At 40.1% G+C, this 21991-nt stretch overlaps 1 protein-coding gene across 3 annotated transcripts in view; it reads left to right on the top strand.

The window, feature by feature from the left end:
* Positions 1-21757, top strand: part of LHFPL1 (LHFPL tetraspan subfamily member 1) — a 30780-nt gene extending 9023 nt beyond the window's left edge. For all 3 annotated transcript variants that reach the window (XM_077481013.1, XM_077481094.1, XM_077481179.1), the window contains exons 2-4: positions 6721-7444; positions 15054-15152; positions 19627-21757. In XM_077481013.1, coding sequence (XP_077337139.1) covers positions 7063-7444; positions 15054-15152; positions 19627-19745 — 600 coding nt within the window. In that variant the 5' untranslated portion in view covers positions 6721-7062 and the 3' untranslated portion in view covers positions 19746-21757. The remainder of the gene's footprint in view (positions 1-6720; positions 7445-15053; positions 15153-19626) is intronic.
* The last annotated feature ends 234 nt before the right edge of the window (positions 21758-21991 follow it).

Below are 21991 nucleotides of genomic sequence, written 5' to 3'. Positions count from 1 at the left end.
AATGGCGGTATTTCCAATGGATGTGAGTAAGTCCATGATAAAAATCCATCCTAATATGAGTCTAGGGAGCATGAGGAACAGGAAAGTAGACCTAGTGGAACCGATCAATGCATTTTGATGGCCGTACAAACCAAGCAAGCTCTAACAAAGGTTATAACATTCCTCTTTAGAGTAGGCCACCAAACCAGGGATTTCAAGTGTAGGAAGGTTTTATTGATACCAAGGTGTCCAGAAAACATCTGCCAATGGGCCCATTTCTGTAGTTCTAGGGGAACAAACAAGGTATTGGGCAGAACCGAGAGATTAGAAGGTGCCCGAGATTGGGCAGCCAACAAGTTCCTCTGTAGAGTTGTATCCAGTTGAGCAATAATTTGTTCAGGAGGAACAATATGATCTGGAGGTACTTGCAGATTCTCACAAGGGAATTGTTGAAACAGGGCATTGGAGTTGGTGTTCTTGCTGCCTGGAATGTATAGTACTACAAAGTTGAACGGGGAGAGGAAAAAGTGCCCAGCGGGAATTCAGTCTTTGAGCTTTCTCCAAGTAGGACAGATTCTTATGGTCAGTTTGAACCACAACCGGAATTTCTGTACCTTCTAATAAGTGTCTCCATTCGGTGAATGCTAGCTTTATAGCCAAAAGCTCTCTATTCCCTATGTCATAATTTATTCTATGACAGAGATTTTCTTGGAGAGGAAGGCAACCGGATGAAGTTTGTTGGAAGTAGGTTCTCGTTGAGATAATACTGCTCCGGTGCCTACTTCGGAGGCATCAACCTCCAAGAAAAATTGAGCAGAAGGCTGAGGATGGCAGAGTACAGGAAGCAGAAGGCAGACTTTAGAAGATTGAATGCCTCCAGAGCTTCCCGAAGGCCACAGAGAGCAGTTGGTCCCTTTTTTAGTGAAAGCAGTGATGGAAGCCAGTATCTTGAAAAAATTCTTAATAAACTTCCAATAATAATTACAGAACCCAATGAATCGCTGAATTTCTTTTAACCTCCCTGGCGGTATTCCCGAGTCTGGCTCGAGTGGATTTTCAGAACCAAAAGCGGTATCCCCGAGCCAGACTCAAGATCGCATTGCAGGATCCAGGAAGAGCTTACTTACCTTGACCCCTGGATCCAGCTATGTCTCCCCGCAGTGTGAGAGGCTTGTCCTCCGCTCGATTCATCATGAAGCCGGACTCCGTTCCCCGCGAGCATTGCAATGCATGGGGACAGAGAACGGCACCAAATTCAAAAAGTGAAACTAACAAATTTAAAAGTGAATTATTTCACATCTCATTTGTCCCTAGTGGTTTGTCCAGTGCCCTGCATGCACTTTTATATTATAAAAACTGTTCTTTCTGCCTGGAAACTGGAGATTTTCCATAGCAACCAAAACTGCCCCTTTACATCAAAAGCAGTTTTAGACCAGCTAGAAAACAGCGATAATAAATTAGAATCACTCGCAGAATTGAGCGATTGTGATTTGTGGGGAGATCTGTCATCAAATACTGAACAGTAATGACAGCGACAATTCTGCAACTGAGCAAATTTCAGTGTTTTTGATTTGATTAAATTATTGAATAATTTTTATTATTATTATATTATTATTTGGTATAATTATTTATAGTTATTTATTATATTATAATTTATTATTTTGTGTTTCAAACTTTATCATACCCGAAATGTCTACTAAACTCTGGTTTGGACAGATTTAAGTGAGTTATTCCTAAGAATTACAAGCCAACAATATACGCCAAATTTCCATGCAAAATAATGGTACCGCTTTCAGCGCCAAAAATCTGAAAAATAATCATACCGACAAGGAGGTTAAAGTGGTAGGTTTGGGCCATAGTAAGATTGCATCGAACTTCTTGGAATCCATTGGACAAAATTATATAACCCAGGAAAGGTATTTCTGGTAGGTAAAAAGAGCACTTGGAAAGTTTGGCGTACAACCCATGATCCCTTAAACGTCGGAGAACAGTGAGTAGATGGCAGAGATGATGCTGTATATCCTTAGAGTGAATGAGTATATCGTCCAAGTATACAACAACAAAAGCGTTGAGTAGATCTCTGAAAATTTTGTTTATGAACTCCTGGAATACAGCGGGGGCATTGCAAATCACGCGACACTCATAGTGCCCTGAACGAGTATTGAAAGCGATCTTCCGTTTGTCTCCTGCTTTGATCCTAATGAGATTGTAGGCAGAACGAAGGTCCAGCTTGGTAAAGATCTTTGATCCTTGAAATTTTTTAAAACTTTAGTTTTCTACTAACAGAGTCAGGGGAAAAGCAAAGACATCTCACACAGACTGCTGAGATGACAGGCAGGGAGGGGAGGGGGAGGACAGGGGAGAGCAGAGAGGAGAGCTGCGGATGACAGAGGCACGTAAACTGACCACGGTATCAGGGCTCATCAGCCATGATAAACCGTGATTAGTTTACAAAGAGGAGGGCAGATACAGGTAGGTTCAACCAGGTTTTTTTTTACAGCTTCCAGAGTGGCAGATTAGACAACACAAGCACTGTGCTGTTTAACCTGCTATAAGGAAACAGGATTTTTTAGGGTTACAACCACTTTAAAGGCACACAGATTAATTGTGATAACACCTTATTTGTTTTCCTCTCCTTGTTTGTCCACCTCTGGACATATGTGGCTAAATTCGGAGAGAAAACTGTAGGTGTCCTGGCAAAGTAGACAACATTCTTTTCTTTCAGGGACAATAGACCCCTTGTCATTTTTGATCAATGCTTTATTTCAACACATGCATTAGAACAATTAGAAAGAGGAAATTGTTCTGGTTTGTTATAGCATGAGATTATAAGGCAGGTACATTAGCTTAAATAATGAGTTACATACCACATTGGGTAGGCACAAAATACATCATAAATAAAATAACCAAAAAGAAAAATACAATTCATCCAGAAGCTAGAAGGTTAACCATCTCCTAAACACAATTTTATTATAAATTGACATAAGTTGACACCTTTTTTGTATTAGTCTGCCAATGCTTGATAGAGCTCAAAAAATGAAATTCTAGTTTTTAAATTTGAGGAAGTTTAGGCAACCATTGCCATGTCACTTGGAATTTTTGAAGCATTGAATGGTTCAGGAGTTAAAAAAAAGAGGAACTTGTGTTGTAAATTAGCAGAGCATATTTGAACTATGAAATAAGCTGTGCACTGAAAACAAAATTGTTCCTTAACTTTGTCTATAACAAGATGGTGGCTAGATGCCCCCTAATATATTAGGCTCCTAATACATGAGGGCATAGGCTTTGTAACTCAATAACACCAACACATAGGGTTAGGAGTTTAGGGAATACTGAGAGGAGTCACAAGGCTCCTTATAGTTCTGGACACATGAAACTATCTTTTCTTTCTCTTATTTGGTGGTCTACACAGTTAAATAGTAGAATGCCCACATATAAAACAGACCCTTAATTACCTCAGATAATAATTTTTTTGATCACACAACAAAGTCCGGAAATTATACAAAAGGGTACATTCCAGTGTGCCTGGAGCAGTGTAATATCTAGTAAACAATCAAACTCAGGAGTCTGAGTCAATAGTCAGCATAAAGTGTCAGGATCAGGATAAATTGTTAAAGACAATAATGTAAATGAATTCCAGTATGGCTGCTGGCGCATTGATATGGGCATGCACATAGCATTGCTCATAGGAATGAGCATAGGTGCGCACATGTGTGCATGCGCAGGAATGCATGCACACGGGAGCGTGTCCACAATTTTCTGGCATCAGACGGGCTTATTTATGGGTTGGACTATTTATGGATTGGCCTTTAAGGGCTGGCCTGCGGTTCTGCCTGAATTCTCAAGCCTGCATCTCTTGCTGAAAGTTCTGCTATCGACACCTGCCACCACTTGTGTTCCTCCTGTCCCTGGGCACCGTCTGTTCCCCCTTCAGTGGGGGCTGGAGATACAAGAGGGGCCAACCTCATCAATTCAGTCTCCTACTAGGTATGTGACAATAGTCAGCATCAGGAGTCAATAATTATCATCGCGTATCAGAGTAAATAGTCAGGAGTCAGCATCACATGAGTAAATATGAGTCAGGGTCTATAGTCAGTATCATCTCTCAGGAGGTGGAAACAGGAGTCAATATTCAGTCAAGTGTCAGAGTCAATGGTCAGCATCAGGAGTCAGGGTCTATAGTCAACATCATGTGCCAAGAGTCAGGTGTCAATGGTCAGTGTCAACAATCAGAGTAAGGTGTCAGAGTGAAAGGTCAGCATCTGTAGTCAAGGTCAATAGTCAGTGTCAGGTGTTAGAGGCAATAGCCAGCATCAGGAGTCAGGTCTCAATAGTCAGCATCTGGTGACAGAGTCAACGGATACTTTTGTTATTTTGCTTCCCATCTTCTTTGCCCTGCCAACTTCTCTCTTTAGTCTATTGCTTCATTAAAATATGTCATAATAGGTACCCAGCTAGCAAGGATAACTTGCCACAAATCTGTGGCACTGTTGAATTGTAAGTCTTGCTAACTTGCTGCACATTTTCACTGGCAAGTTGTACACTTGCTGAGCACTTGAAGCACAAGTTCTAGTTGGCGCTTTTCCAATTTGTAGCAAATTTGCATGGCAAGTCTCTAAGCCCTTGTACACACCGTGTTGTTGGATAATCCGACCGTGTGTGGGCTCCATCGGACTGTTTCCGTCGGAATATCCAACCGACAAAGTTTTAGAGCTGGGCTATAAAATTTTCCGACAACATGATCCGATCGGACTTTGTCCGATCATTTGTAGAGAATTCCGATCGGACAAAGTGCTACGCATGCTCAATTCAAATTACTAGACCAAAGCTATTTGCTACTAGCCTGAATGTAGTCCCGTCGTAACAAATTAACGTCATCACGTTATGAAGGATCGGATTTTCCGACAACTTTGTCCGACCATGTGTATGCAACACCAGTTTCGGACAAAATCCATCATCGGAATGTCCGAGTACAAGGGCTAATAAGAAAAGTTGCAGTGGCGAGTCTACAGCAAGAGCTCTGCTATTCACAGTTACCCCATGGGGGGATGACTATTGCACAACATAACTGAACCAAAACTTGCAGCAGACCTGCAGAATGTTTGCAAAGAAATTTGATATGGAGTCATGCAATGCGGACTTGCTGCAATTGTGCAACAAACTTGTGAAGCCTGGCAAGTCTAGAAATAGCTTAGCAAGTCAAATAATGTGCAATTTAATTTAGTACAATTCCAAACGCATGCCATTTAGTTTATCAAAAATGTCCCTAATTTATGTGTTCCATTTTCTATTTATGTGAAACCTCCATATCAATATTGTCAAATGAGCTTCACCAAAACGGAGAACGAAGCACATGAATTAGAGACATTTTGGGTGAATAAATACAGTTTCTTATGAGGGTGCCTGTGAGTGCTTAAGGGGGCTCCATGTTTCATTTAAATAAAGAGCCCATTTAAAAGGTCAGTCCACTTAAAAATGATATTTTATTTTTGGTAGATGCTGGAGGCATAAATCTACATGAGTTCCTATTACTTCCTTCCATAAAGACAGAATGTCTGTTTTTTAAGACCAAGTTTTTATCATTAGTATTCAATAAGGACATTGTATTTTAGATTTATTACGATCCTTGAGGTGCCTATAAAGCCTCATACACACGATAGGACTTTGTACAAATGTTCCCTTGGATTTTTGTACACAGGGCGTCGGCCCTGAACTTGTGTTGCATACACACAGCAGGACTTTTTCAGCCAACTTTCACCAGATCATGTGGTTTTTCTGCTCTTTACCGCCACCTTTGGTCAACTTCTGTATTGTTGTCTGATCTTTTGCATTGGTTCTGAGCATGCCTGTTTGTACTTTGTACAAAAGTCCTATGGTTTTCTGTACACACGATCAGACTTTGCTCCATCGGACTTTTATTGCCAGAAAGTTTGTCCATTCGCACAGCCAACAAAAGTCCGATGAAAACCAAAAAAGTTTGTCCGATGGAGCGTACACACAGTCAGATGTTGCTCCAAAACAGCTAATTTGCATGTTTGTTGTCAAAAAGTCTGATTGTGTGTATGGGCCTTAAGTATACTTCCACGTTCCTAGGACTGCACACCTGCTGCAGCCTTTATGGGGGAAGAAATTGTAGCACTGAAATCTTGATACTGGAGTAACTAAAACACAAGAAGCAAGGGTCCAACTAAAGGCCCATACACACGATCAGACTTTTTGACAACAAACATGCAAATTAGCTGTTTTGGAGCAACATCCGACCGTGTGTACGCTCCATAGGACAAACTTTTTTGGTTTTCATCAGACTTTTGTTGGCTGTGCGAACGGACAAACTTTCTGGCAACAAAAGTCAGATGGAGCAAAGTCTGATCGTGTGTACAGAATCCTTTGTACCCTTTGTACAAAAATCCAAGGGAAAGTTTGTACAAAGTCCTATTGTGTGTATGAGGCTTTAGTCAATAAAGCACAACTTGTAATTGGATGGCCTGACCCTTTATCATATTCCATAATTTTTTGCAGTTTATTCCAATCCATTCGATACTATATATAAAAAAAAATACTTTACAAGTAATAGTTATCTATGACAGGTGACAGCTTTATGGCATTTGTCTCTATAGATTGAAGAAAGACTATAGAGTATATCTCTTTGACTGATCCTATAGAACTCTGCACCTGCAGTGAATTTTCTTTGAATTGCTATGGAGTAATTTAACCCAGTGTCCTTATGTTGCCCCTCAACAGGAAGAATCTGCTTTAGTGGTTACAATAAAAGAGTTTTATAAGATAATGCTGGAAAGAAGAGATGCCAATATTCTCTGAGACTACAGAACTGCCAGCCAGTGGAGGATGAAGACAATTATGCCTCAGGATGATTTCTCTACAGACGTGCATATATTTTAACAGTTGACATTAGGGCAAGAAAGAAAAAGATTAACCCAGCTCACAGTAGAAGATCATTGTGCTACTTCAGGACTCAGGAGGAGCAAGGAAAGACAAATGAGTGCTAATGGAGTTGCATAACTATGCAAACCCTTGTAGAGTTTATTTGTAAAAGCATTGAGCTGTGAAGGACAGGTGTAAAAGATGGCAAACAGCTTGACTGTACTTGGTACCCTCTGGGCACTGCTGTCATTTCTCTCAGCAGCCACAAGCTGTACAAGCTTTTTCATGCCCTACTGGCTTTATGGCTTCCAAATGGGAAAACCGGTTTCATTCAGCACTTTTCGCAGGTGCACCTATCCAATTCAAACGGACAAAAGGAACATGGTGATGTTGGAAGAGTGTGGAAGATATGCCAGCTTTAGTTCCATCCCCAGCCTATCCTGGCAGATCTGCACCCTGGTCACTGGTATTGGCTGCGCTTTACTGCTCGTAGTGTCCATAGCTTCTGTTTTAGGCTGCTGTATTGGTGATCTTATTTCCAGAATGACTGGGAGGTTTTATGGTGCTATACAATTCATTGGAGGTAAGACTTGTGAAATGTTTTGTATAATTAAAGCCTACTCATTTTTTTGTCCTGTAGCTATGACACAGTTATCTTTCATTGTTCTGGTGGCTATAAATTGATGATAGATGAAAAGAAGATTGGCTGATAATATATTTAAAGTGTATGTATTTTTGTTTTGAATAGAGCATGGAAAGTTTAACCACTTGACAACTGGGCACTTAAACACCCCTCTTGACCAGACCAATTTTCAGCTTATTTTTTCAGCTAATATGTTTACATATGAGATCATCTCTCATTGGGCACGCCGATCGTGCTGTAAACGGCCGCTGTGATTGGCCGTTTCACAGGGATCTGTGACTGGCTGTGTCCAGGGGACACGGCCAGCACAGAACTTCCCCGATGCACGCGCATTGCGGAAGTAAACAGGAGGCCGTCCAGGGACGACCTCCCGGCAATTGGCATCCGCTCTGCAGCCGTCTTTCGGCTATATAGCGGACACCTAGTGGTTAAAGCCTCGGCCAAGTATGTATTGCAGTCTGTGGGGAGATTTACTCCTTTATATGACCTTGTGACCATTGTCACTGAGACAGAAAGTGAGAAAAAAAAAACTTGAATATTAGAGTTGTCATGAGGGCACGAGGGGAAATTTTCCAAATGGGGACAGCTATTCCAGTAAAAACTGTTCAAGCTAGAACTGCCCATCACATTAGGGAAATTTTGTCCTTCTGGTTGCCTCTCCAAACAAAGGAAATTAAGGAAAATCTCCAAAGCAGCAACCAGAGAAAAAAAAAATCTACTGATAGGGGCTTTAACCCTCACCTTCCCTACCTTAATCTAAAACAAGAGATAAAATTTTGCACTTACATGCACTTCAAAACAAACCTGCTACAAACTTAGTATGTGATGAACAATGCATAATTATGGATCATTTTCTGTGAAAAATATGTCATTACCACACCAATAAGCTTGTTTCAAAGAGCAAAGCTCTACATTATTGCATGATCACATAGAAAGTCAGCATTTCCCAAATGTGCAGGGACCTTCCACCAGGTGTGTATCACACTAATCCCCAGTGGATGCAAAGAGATAATACTCCACTGCCCTACCTTCCCACTGTGCTGTGCTACGTGTAACCTACAGTAAAACTCCCCAAGAACATAATAAAATGCCTGCATATGTGATCCATGTGATACATACAAGTTATTTGTGAGATATTTTACATGAATTTATAATAGTAAATAAACAAATGTGAATCTTCCTGACACTGGTCTTTGGTACTCAAATGGTAATTTGAACTTTAGCTCATGAAATGGGATACGTGACAGGTGACCGCATACAGATACAGCCAGATTTTGCTAATCTGGGTCACACAACAAACACCTCTGGGAACCTTGTTCACCCTGGCAAATCTTGTTATTAGTTATCTGCATTTCATTATTTGTATAGTTTTTTGGCATTATACAGGTGTATTAAAGTGAACTTGTCAGCTTTTTTTACTATTTAAAGGTGAAAATTGTGCATGTGTACCTGGAAATTGGTTTTACTTTATTACTAAAGTGTCAGCATTCTCTGCGTTGAGGCTAAACCCATCTACTAACCCCCTGTCTAATTGGTGCAGGGGGTCGATGTGTAGATGGAGCAGGGCTTTTTCGTAAAGTCAATGAAATCAAGGCCTTGGTGACAAAGCAAAACCAGCATCATATGCACAGTAAAGAAGCTTTTCTGCCTAATCTCGGATGGAGCAGGCATCTTGTTATCTTTTCCCTGTGGCAAGACTTTCCATCTATCTATGCCCTTCTAGGAACAAAAGGCCCAGTTTGAAACAGGTTTTCATAGAAACTACGAAAAGTGTAGGTACGATAGTTCAGATGAGTGCATTTATATTATTCAGGTGACAATATGAGCAATTGTAAAAGAGTAACATTCATACTCCAATGAAGTCTGAAAACAAATACATCACCCATCCCAACTTAGCATTGAAGGCTTCACCTATCCCAACTTAGCATTGATTGGCTTTTAGATTGACTGATTATCAGTAGGTTTAAATTGACCTTTTCCTTTAGATAATCTGCACATGTGTGCACACATTTAAGAGAAGAAGGAGGGACATTATATGGATTTTTTTTTTCTTCTCCTAAGTGCAACACAACAGCCCTGGTCGGGATGTTTTTACAGTGGAAAACGAATAAATATTTCCTAAAATTTTAGACAAAGTCAGGAAGAGTTAGTATTTGTGTTAGGCATTTATTTCTGTTCGTGACTCCATGGAGAAGATATACCCTTACTTCTTTTCCTTGTATAAGAAATAGGGGGGTGTATAAAGAGTGAGGCATTGGTATTAACAAATAGGAAAAAGAGCTGCGCCAAAAAAAAAAACATATATAAAAAAGAAAAAAAGGAAGAAAAAAATACACCAATAAAAAAGCAAATAAATAAACCAATCTTATAGGCAAAAAGTCCATAAAGAATTTAGTGTTATTGAAGAGAAAAGTCGATCGCACCACAGTGATTCCACACTTCCTTATCACTACTGTGCCCAACCACCGACAAATAAATGCGCTTACCAGACGGTAAAGCATAAGGAGTGTTTATGATCTCAAGCTACTGACAGCTCCCCGTCTCCACCGAACGCTTTGCCAATCGGGAACAAACGATCCATATGTTGAAGATTCATATGACGCTCCACATTTTCATTAATACCCAATGTGTACGTTCAGAATATAAAAAGAAAGAAGCTTCCCATAGTGTAAAAAACTTCGGTACTCATGTAATTATAATAGAAATACACTTACATAAAACCAAGAATGATCGCACATAAAAAACAAGCCGGCCGGCAAAACGAGAGCCCGTCCGCCTCTCGTAACACGCTGTGACGTCACCACGTGTTATGAGAGGCGGACGGGCTCTCGTTTTGCCGGCCGGCTTGTTTTTTATGTGCGATCATTCTTGGTTTTATGTAAGTGTATTTCTATTATAATTACATGAGTACCGAAGTTTTTTACACTATGGGAAGCTTCTTTCTTTTTATATTCTGAACGTACACATTGGGTATTAATAAAAATGTGGAGCGTCATATGAATCTTCAATATATGGATCGTTTGTTCCCGATTGGCAAAGCGTTCGGTGGAGGCGAGGAGCTGTCAGTAGCTTGAGATCATAAACGCTCCTTACGCTTTACCGTCTGGTAAGCGCATTTATTTGTCGGTGGTTGGGTACAGTAGTGATAAGGAAGTGTGGAATCACTGTGGTGCGATCGACTTTTCTCTTCAATAACACAAAATTCTTTATGGACTTTTTGCCTATAGGATTGGTTTATTTATTTGCTTTTTTATTGGTGTAGTTTTTTCTTCCTTTTTTTCTTTTTTATATATGTTTTTTTTTTTGGCGCAGCTCTTTTTCCGATTTGTTTCTATTTTTATGTGTGTGTATCCCACAGTGGAACAGCAGCCTTATATTACTTGAACATTGATTTGTCCATTTTTTCATTTATTATTTGTATTTGTTTTATATATTGACTTTATATTTATTCATTTAACACATTTTTTTTTTCTTATTTGATAAGTAAGAAAAACCTTTTTTTTGGGTCTCAGCGCGGTTTTACCTTTTTTTTTATATTGGTATTAACAATCTGAGTTTGTTGAGAGAACTCTGCGTAATCCCTTTGTGAGGTTTTCAAAGAGTATTTCACATTATTTCATATTTTAATGAAAAACCACTGTGTGTCTGTCCAAATGTCCTGGGTGCGGTCAATAATGATAGACCATTAAATGTTAATATCCTCTCTAATACTGATGATTTATTAAAAGGGTTATTTACTGATGAGTCACTTTTTATTCTGGGTAAAAAGAATCTTTATTTGTTTACAACATTCATTTATCTTTAGAAGTTTACTTTTTATTTTCCTCTTCACTTGTTTGAGGTTTTTATTAACAAAGTTTAACTTCACCAAAACATTTCTTTAGTAATTAGTCCCAAACGCTTGAATGTTATAATCTGCTTGACAAAAACAAGTATTATTTTAAAGTTGACATGAATTTATGCCTCATGCACACAGATATTTAGATGCTTAAAAATCCTCAAACATAAAATTCCCATGCCCATGGAGCAACAGGTAGTGTGCACAGCCAGCCCTACAAGGAAGGTAGCCTTTCATGATACCTGGGAATGCCCATATGGCCAATGTTTCCAAACGCTGAATATGCCATAGGGGCAGGTGCATCAGGGTTTATACCAGTACAGCCATGTTCAGACATTCACTTATATGGCCGGCTGTACATGCCACCTGTGGCTTCCCAGGCACGAGAAAGCGTTGAGAATTTTACGCTTGAGCACTTTTGAGCCTCTAATGCCGCGTACACACGGTCGAACTGTTTGACGTACTTAGTCCGTTGAAACACATTTCAGCGGACAATCCGCTCGTGTGTGGGCTTCAGCGGACTTTTTCAGCGTGCAGTCCGGAGTACTAAGAATTTCGGTTTTTCCAAAAATCTGTCCGTCGTACTTTGGTTTCAGCGGACAATATGGTCGTCAGTATGCTAGTTCGACGGACTAAGAATGGCGCATGCCCAGTAAAGGATTTACACGGCGGAAGGGTGCTTTGCTGTGTCTTGGACTTCCTATTTCTAGTCCCGTCGTACGTGCTGTACACGTCATCGCGCAAGCTTTCGACGGACTGTTTGTGTATCCGTGTGTGGTCAAGTCCGTTCAGTGGAAACTACGACGGATTGTCCGTCGGATTGTATGACGGACTAAGTACGCCATACAATCCACTTGTGTGTACGCGGCATAAGGGTATATTTTTAAGCATTGCATTTTAATTATGTTATTAGGACTGAACTGTGAAATTAGAATATGGAAATGCTCAGCTATATGACTGTAGTAAATAAAAGTTGACATCAAAAACAGAAGTAGTAAGGCCTCATTCACAAGGCTGAGGCATTCGAAGGGCTGTGTTTGCCTGTTTGTGATGCACAGGTGTTCCATGCATCAGTGTGCAGATGGTCCAGTTCATGTCTATTGGGATGCAGTTGCTGCACAGACACAGTCACTGGTCCAAATTTGACAGCTGTGTAGGTGTGGGTGCACACCCACAAAAGCAAACAGTGGGGTTTAATTACTAAAACTGGAGAGTGCAAAATTGGGTACAGCTGTGTATAGAAACCAATTAGCTTCAGTTTTTTTTTATTTTTTTATCAAAGCTTAATTAGACAAGCTGAAGTTAGAAGCTGATTGGATACCATGCACAGCTGCATCAAATTGGGACCATCAGCTGTGTCTGTACAGCTGCTGAGCCCCAATAAAATGAATAGGACTGCCTGCACATATTTGCACAAAACTTTTGTACATCCTATAATGACATATCTGGCCCTTCATACAAACATACGCTTAGATACACCTGTGTGAATGAGTCCTAATCCTTTGTATGCAAAATATAAAGGTAGTAAATGTGAGTTTTATAGCATAATAGCCGGCACCGCCCAGCATTTACACATACCTCTGACTGCCTAAAATTCATGTACATTATATCTTAGGATCTCTCAAAATCCTGTATGAAAATCCTACTTTTTCAGAGAGTCGGATATTAGGAATACACCCACTGCCTGCAAGATCATGTGACTGCCAGTCACATGTTGAAATATAGAAATGTTTTAAGGTGTGTTTAAGCACTGTTTTTCTCTAAATCAGGATACAAGAAATTGCTGTTGGGAAAATACCATGGCACTAAGCAATGAATTTATGTTAAATTCACAGTAACTTCAAATACAATACGCTGTATTCCCCTTTTAGGGCCCATTCACACTCTCACTCACACTTGTGCCTGCTGTACTTCTGGTAATGCAAGACAATAGAATAAATGGAACCTTAAAGAGATCTACCAGACTTGCCCACCAGGTATATGGGCTTTTGGGATGAATGGGGATCCTAAATTTTGATAAACATTCACCACTGATTTTTCATTCTTAAAAAATACATTTAGTATACTAGGTCTAAGTCACATACTTAAAGCCCAAATAAACTTTCAGTTTAAGTTAACTAGATGCATTCCAAGGGAAACAAAACAAAAGTTACACACACTATTACAATTAGTTTTCCCACAAAAAGTCACATCCTGAGTAGAAAAGCCTGTGTCCTACCAGCATGCTGCAGAGTGGGACCCTTGCTATCTTTAGACCCCTTTCACACTGGGGCGTTTTTCAGGTGTTTTTCAGGCACTTTAGCATCAAAAAAAGTGCATGTAAAGCTCTTGAAAGAAGCCACAACTGCAATCCCAATGTAAAAGCCCGAGTGCTTTCACACTGAGGGCTGCGCTGGCAGGGCGTCAAAAAAAGTCCTGCAAGCACCTTCTTTGCAGTGCTTTTGGAGCGGTGAATACACCGCTCCTAAAGCGCCCCTTCCCATTGAAATCAATTATGATGGCATATTTGGCCAATAGAAGGGGTTAAAAGCACCCCAATAGCGCTCGAAAAACACTGGTAAAGCGCTGCTAGTTTAAGCGGCGCTTTACAATCGTTTTTCGAGCGCTGACATTGTGAAAGGGCTCTTAAAGCACTTGGGCTTTCACTTTGGGACTGCAGATGAGGCTTCTTTCAAGCGCTTCACAGGTGCTTTTTTTTTAACACTAAAGGGCTTGAAAAATGCCTGAAAAACGCCCCAGTGTGAAAGGGGTCTTAGGGAAGAAATTACCTCTACGAAGAGGTCTGACACCCTCTACTGAACATGAGTCAATTGCAAAGCTATAAGTCTGGCTCAGTAGGGGACACATTGCACTTTTGCAATGGGGCTACTGCTTTTCCCGGAGCTGCTGGCAGAGGACAGTTTTTTTTTACTCTGGCTGCTTAAGAAAGAAAACTGGAAAACATTGAACACATATTTTTTTTTTTTTTGATGCATCTGGAATTTATTAACTGATTCAACCCCTTGACATCGGCTCCTCCCGGCCCTTTAAGGGGTTTAAGATGCCAGGAGGAGCAGCGGGGTTTATGATCATGTAACCACAGTTAGCCATCTATAACTGTGCTGGGAGTGCCCTCTTGGCGCTCTCGGCACAGCTGTTCTGGCAATACCCACCAAGGCCCACCCACCAAGAGGCTGCATATTTGTGTGCTGTAAGCACTAAGAGGTTGACCTGGAGGTTCAATTGGATTTCAAGCAGTGGCAACAAACACAATAGCTGAACACCAAAACTGAATGGCAGAAAGTTTTCATGATTAGGATAAAAGGGGGGAACCTAAAAACTTTTGAACATTTTTCTCTGTCCATATATGAATATGTTTTTAGATAAAATGGAAGAACTCTGTCTAAACTCAGCAACAGTTCTGTGGCCTTATTAATCTTTGCTTGAGGTGACATCAATTGTTCAGCCTGACTAACCTGCCTATTAGGTTTCTACAATTGGGTGGCATTTCCTGCAATAAAAAAATCGAATTTTAAATGTTTTCCATTTTTTTTTGCTTTGTTTCTACTACAGTTAAATATTTGTTGTTTCTCAAGTGGCAAATATGCCTCTAAAAGAGCATTTTGCATAGAAGTAGCTGTGTAATTGGTTGTAATGAATATTGCAGATTGCTGTGTAGCTCACACTGAGTAAACAAACATGCTCTTTTTTTCCTTATGTGATTCTCTGTAGGACTCCTCATTAGCTCCGGATGTGCCCTGTATCCACTGGGGTGGAACAGCCCTGAAATCCGACAGGCATGTGGCAACGCATCCAGTCAGTTCCAATTAGGTAACAAGTGACTCACAATCACCAATCGTGGCCGGTGAAAGTGTGTATATGAGGAGCACTAGCTGTGCATCAGAGTAAAACTCATTATAGCTGAGAGGGATTGAAATCAATACAGCCGACTTTCCATTTGTACAGTACAAGATACACAGAATATTTACATGGCTTCAATATGTAATTAACTCATCCCCTGCTGATCACTAACAGACTTTTTAGTATTGCTGTATCAGGAACAATGCATCAGCTAAAACTACAGTATCCCATAGCAACCAATAAAATAGTTTTTGTCAGCAGTGTACTTAAGGCTGGACCCCAGCCTTACCTTCAGTCTTGCACGGGGGGGCAGCAAGGCTTTTTTTGGTACCAGCAAAAGCATAACAGTCACATAAAATCAACAAAAGTCTTTATTATATCATATGAAAAACCATACAATTACAGTATAATAAGAGCAAGAGTAATGTTTTTACCAAGACTATAAAGCACAACACATAGTTTAGTTGGTATGCACAGTTAGCATACTCAACATGTTTCACAGTTGGAACCACTTCCTCAGGAGTTCAAAAAATGGGGGGACAGTAATCCTACAAAGAAAGAATATAGATATACAAATATACAGTTAATAAAATGTATATAGACACTTGTTAATGCAATTTTGACAGCTGTAGAAAACACAGAGGTGCTCCAGGGGCTTCTATTTCCTGGATACATTTCACTCATCCCAGGCCTTGACCTCGTGCTTAGGCTTCTCAATCAGCAGCCATTATAAATAAAAGGGCTTTCCCATTGATAATTATCACCATTAGCACTTGGTATGTATGGAATATCTGTCCATCTCGCTATATTATGTCAGAAAGTTTTCTTTTGTATTTCTTACTACCATACTATATATGACACCAAATGTATTATTGTTATTTTACTCACATACTGTAGCCCTTGGGAGTTTTCTTTGCTCGCCTATGGGGGAGGTTTCTGTAACCTTCAGTTCACTGGGTTTTACATCTGCAGTGCATCTGATATCCAGGGTGAGCATTTTGGTGTTTACTGCAGCTGTCAAAATTGCATTAACAAGCATCTATATACATTTTATTAACTGTATATTTGTAGCCTGATTATTTTCTTTAGGACTTTTGCTTTATTGGTCTTACCAGTAATGCATTTACTGTCTTATGGTGTCTTCACTTTTGATGAAGGAGCAACTGAGACACCATTGGATAACAGCATTGTCCATCTTGGGAGAGGGTAGTATTAAGCTGGAAACACGCTGTCAGTTTTTTTCATTCAGCAGATCAACAGATTCCTGCATCCACACAAGTAATATGGATGCAGGAATCCACCCCCCCCCCCCCCCACGAGGATTCCTAATTAGAATACATTTGAATAAGGTTTTCAAACTGTTCCATTTCACAAAAGACAATCTAAAAATTTCCTGCATCCACACAAGTAATATGGATGCAGGAATCCCCCCACTGGAACTTCCCTCTGTCAAAATACACAGAACAACCCTGCAACTGATTGGCCGCAAGCTGCTGATTGAACAAGGTTTTCCAGCTGTCCCGTTCAACAGAAGCCAATTTAATGATTGGCTTTGGTTGAACCGGAATGGCAACACACAGATCAAAATTCATCTGGCCCCTGCTGAACTGTACTAGCAGATTTAGATGGACTCTACTAACAAATTAAAGCCAACCTGCAGTTTACACCTTTTAAGGCCGCGTACACACGGGCGGACTATCCGTCCAACTAAGTCCGTCAGACAATCCGACAGACAGTCCATCCTACTTTCGAATGAACGGACTTGACCACACACGATGAACAGACAGTCTGCCGAAAGCTTGCGCGATGACGTGTACAGCGCGTACGACGGGACTAGAAATACGACGTCCAATACACTGCAATGCAACCTTTCGCCGTGTAAATCCTTTCTGAGCATGCGCCATACTTAGTCCGTCGAACTAGCCTACTCACGAGCGGACTGTCCGCTGAAACCAAGTTTGGACGGACAATATTACGGAAATTCCGAAAGACTTAGTCCGCCAGACTGTCCGCTGAAAAAGTCCGCTGAAGCCCACACACGAGCGGATTGTCCGCTGAAACACGTTTCAGCGGACCAAGTCCGTCAGACAGTCCGCCCGTGTGTACGCGGCCTAAGCAGTTACAGCAACAGTTTCTTTCCCTTTGGGATAAAGGTTCCCTATAAATGATCAAATGCTGGCCATTCTAAAAGCCCCCGATGGAGGTAAATGGTTACTCTCAACCCTCTAACTGACATGTTTGCTTGACAGCTTGGTCTGTTTTTCGAAGCTGAAAAATAACAAACTTAATGGCTGGACCACCAGGTGAAAATAAAAGAAATAAAGCCTAACAAAAGAAAAATAATGCAACCATAACATCTCCAATCAGTAAGCTACAATATAATACATTATTATTTTTGGGTTCAATACAGCTTTAAACTCCAGAAAAGGCAGATGCTGTATAAAGAAAATAGTAATTAGGAGCTGCAAATTGTTGCTGATGGGAAGTAGACACTATTGCTAAGGAGATTTCAGCTCCAGGCCCATCATCTCACTTGCTGCTCTGGGGCATAGCATTTCTTATCTAGCTCAGCACAAAGCTCCCGAATCTTCCCATAAACTATATAATTTGCTGGCAGGCGGAAAGTGAAAGACAGGATGGTGGTGTATTGTAATCTACCATACTTTAGAAACAAAATAATTTCTAAAGTGCTATTCTAATGTTGTCCCCACTCCATCCAGTGTGGTCCATTCACATCTTTGATATTGGAGTTCCTAAGCAGTTAGGAGGAAAATGCCCCATCCCCCACAACCCCATCTAGCTATATATGACTTTTAGCACCATTTCTACTACTGCTCAGTATCTGTGTACCTGGAAGATCTGCTGTATCATGTAGTTCACATTGGTATGTAGTTGTATTTGATCTCCACCCAAACCTTTTTATTTTTATTTGGGAGAAAATATGCGACGTTCAACCTACCACCTCTCTTTTGGTGACTTATGATATGTTGATGTGCCAGTCATGCTCTTTGTTGGGTATATATGGTCATTTTGCAACTGCTGGGAGTGCCAGTAAGGGATGGAGCTCATCCTGGCTCCTGCTGTAGCTCAAAGGAAAAGGGAAGAGGTAATTCCTGAAGCCGCACACCCGTCTTGTCCTGTGGTTAGTGTCAGAGTGGCAACCTCAGTCTGGGCTCCAACCAGGTCATGCCCCCAATGTATTTAGCTTCACCCCTCTGAGATTAGTCATGGGGATGCCCATGTGGCTTCAGGGATTACTCTTGACCCTTTTCTCTTGACCTTTCTTTTGGTGTCGGTGAACATGCCAGACAGATCTCCTTCCATTGTCTTGAGAAGTGCTTGTGATTTGAACTAAGTTCCTTTTTCCAGAATGCAACCCCTATACATCCATAGAAAAATACACTAGGGGCGGGTGATAACATAATGTCTATCTTTTTCATATCATTAAAAAAAATTGAGGCCGATTTACTAAAGGCAAATATGCTGTTCACTTTGCAAGGGAAGTTTTCCCAGAGCTCAGTGATTGAGGAGAAGCTCTGCTGACGTCCATCGTCCGATCATGTGCAAGAAAAAAAAAAGCTGTTTTTTAATTTGTATCTAACTTATATTTGCATGTGATTAGGTATTCTTTGCATAGTAAATATTTACCACATTCCCTGAGGTTTGGGGAAAACTCTCTTGCAAAGTGCAACTTCCCTTGCAAAGTGAACATTATGGGTACAATTTTAAATCACAGTATATTTGCTCTGTAAATGATGTATGAAATGAAAAATTCTCAACTGGATATAAAGCACATTGCCTTTGCCTATTGTAAAAAAAAGGAAAAAAGAATAGGTGATTCAAGCATCAAAATGATGCAGAGCAGAGAACATAAATATTATAATATATGCAAGCAATGAAGTGGAAGGCAAGCTTAGGTAAAGTAGAAGGCTATTACACAACATTAAAAATTAATTCTTGCATTTACCACCCGGGTACATTATTCCTGTCCTCTATAAGACATTAAACTTCATCTGCATAATTACTAAAGAGTCTGGAACACCCTGGACACTGTCAATGATTCCCTTAGGGTTGGTACATTAATTCCAAGCTCAAACTGTTCTTGGCCATGCAAAAGTCCCTAGGTTAGTTGTAAAACAAATGAAGAAATATTAACTCATTCAGAAGCTGAGAATCAATCTCATATTTATCTGTAGAGATAAACCAAATCAGAGACAAAACTTTTCAACCAGTGCAACCAATTGCGACTTTTAATCTGAAAGCACTAGTGTCATTTTAGCTTGAGCTATTGAATTTTGTAAACAACAGGTTTATAGCAAAGTGAGAACCTGAAAAACTGAGACAATGAGCTTACTTTTCTCATATATTCTGTCAAGCCAGTTTACCTAATTGTTTAATGTCTTTATTATAAAATGTAACACATTTATTTTGTCTTATGTTCCAGGCTCCTGCAAGCTTGGCTGGGCATATTATTGTACAGGAGGTGGAGCAGCAGTTGCTATGCTCATCTGCACATGGCTGTCATGTTTTGCTGGAAAGAAGACCAAGCCATCCCTATACTGACAATATACAGAGATTGATGGATTGCTGGTCATTACTTACTTACTCTGTACACCTAGCAGTTAAAGTTATTAGATATTTAAACTAACATATTAAAGTACACCAACTGACATGTATGACTACCCACAATTTTTTTCCAGTTTTGGATAGAGAAGCAAAAGGTTAAAATCCCTTTCAGTGTATTTTTTGCTGTCTGGCTCCTGTTAAGGAGATTTTTCTTCACATCCTGTCATGAAGATGAGCCAGGAAGTGAGTGAAAGTCTCTAAAATGTAAGGGAAAATCCCCTCTTAAGCTGGCCAAAGATGGATCGTAATTCAGCTGGCCCAGCACGGACTGGGCATATTTCAATCCATGTGTGGCCAATGAAATTGTCAGAAGTTGATCTAACAATCACTGTGTACTGAATTCAGAACTAAAGCCTTGTCTTGCTGAGAGGGACATTACACTCTCTATGGAAAGCTGTCCCCCAGAGTACCTGGTCCACCAATGATTCTCAGTTCTGTTCTTAAAGCATCCTTCTGACAATGCCTTCATAGATAGCCATCTACATCAAACATTATTTCCATCTTTTGCAGGTTGAGTAAAAATCCAGAATCGCAGGCTGTTGCTGCCTGAACTACATATTTGAATAAAAGAACACATGTTAGCCCTTGCACACACGGTCGGAGATTCCGTCGGAATGTGTCCTATCGGACCGTTTTGTCGGATATTCCGACTGTGTGTGGTATGCATCAGACTGTTTCCGTCGGAATATCCGTCGGACCAAATTTTCCAACTTGCTGGAAATATTTTCCGACAAACTGCTCCGATCAGACATACTCCGATCATGTGTAGAGAATTCCGATCGGACAAAGTGCCACGCATGCTCAGATCAAATTCCTACATCAAAGCTATTGGCTACTAGCCTGAACGTAGTCCCATCGTAACGAAATTACGTCATCACGTTCTGAAAGATCGGATTTTCCGACAACTTTGTCCGACCGTGTGTATGCAACAGTTTCGGACAAGATCTGTCGGACAAAATCTGACGGATTTGGTTGTCGGAATCTCCGACCGTGTGTACAAGGGCTAACACCTTGGCATTATAACAGTTGCTTTAACTTTTTATCTCCGCAAACCATTACTAAGAGCATTGGGTCTAACAAAATGCCTGTTGGGCTGCACATTCGTATTTAGGCACAGTAATTGGCTGCTATAATAAGAAAACTCAGGAAGGCTATACAAATGGAGGTGCAATGGGGTTGATTTAATAAAACTGGAGAGTGCAAAATCTGGTGTTGCTGTGCATGGTAGCCAATCAGCTTCTAACTTCAGCTTGTTCAATTAAGCTTTGACAAAAAAAAAAAAATATCTGGAGGCTGATTGGTTTTTATGCAGAGCTGCACCAGATTTCAATTTGCACTGCCCGGTTTTATTAAATCAACCCAAATGTCTATTTGGCTGCATATGTCTTTCTGTGACTTTAATATCAAAATTTCATTTCATAAATTTTTTCAATTACTGAAGAACAAAATACATATAGAAGGGTTTTACCTTAATTGATTAGGTGGTACATTGTGGATTTGTGCTTCCAAATGTTTATTTATTTCAGGGGAGCAAGGTTATCTGACTGCACACATGCTTGTACTCTTCCCAAGCCCATTTTGCCCTATTTGTGCTCACTGACAGCAGACATTGACATAAATCTGCCAAAAGTGCCTGGCAGTAAAGGCTGGCAAATTGTTCCTGTGTAACAAAGGGAAAATGCAATCACTATGTGTTGACAATATTAAAAAAGCTGTAAAAAATGTCAAATACAAATGTCAAATGTTAAATAATAAAACACATAATAAACATACCTAAATGCTAACGATTGCACCCCCAAGAGGGATCAAAGATACAAAAATAAATATAATAAAGATAATAAAAGAAACACATACAAATGTAAAAGTTTCCAAGTGAATTATAATCAGGTAAAATAAAGTATTATACTGTGTACTCAAGTCATGACAATAAATTGAAATTAAGCCATTAATGTGATTTATTATATACATAAATTATTAAATATAAATACATACTTGTACAAACTGTCACTACAGAAGCAATATATGTGCCAACCAAAACAACGATTCTGTTATTAGGATGTTTGTAGGACTCAATACAAATCATCTCTTATGCCGCGTACACACGACCGGACTTTTCGAGGGACTAGGTCCGACGGACTTTCGGCGGAGTTCCGACGGACTTTCTGAATGAACGGACTTGGCCA

The sequence above is a fragment of the Lithobates pipiens genome, unplaced genomic scaffold, assembly GCF_037356315.1.
Source record: "Lithobates pipiens isolate NorthernLeopardFrog02 unplaced genomic scaffold, aLitPip1_a1.2 Scaffold_1, whole genome shotgun sequence".
NCBI classification, from domain to species: Eukaryota; Metazoa; Chordata; class Amphibia; order Anura; family Ranidae; genus Lithobates; species Lithobates pipiens.
Note: the sequence above shows the minus strand (reverse complement) of the source record. Positions and strands in the feature narration are given on the sequence as shown.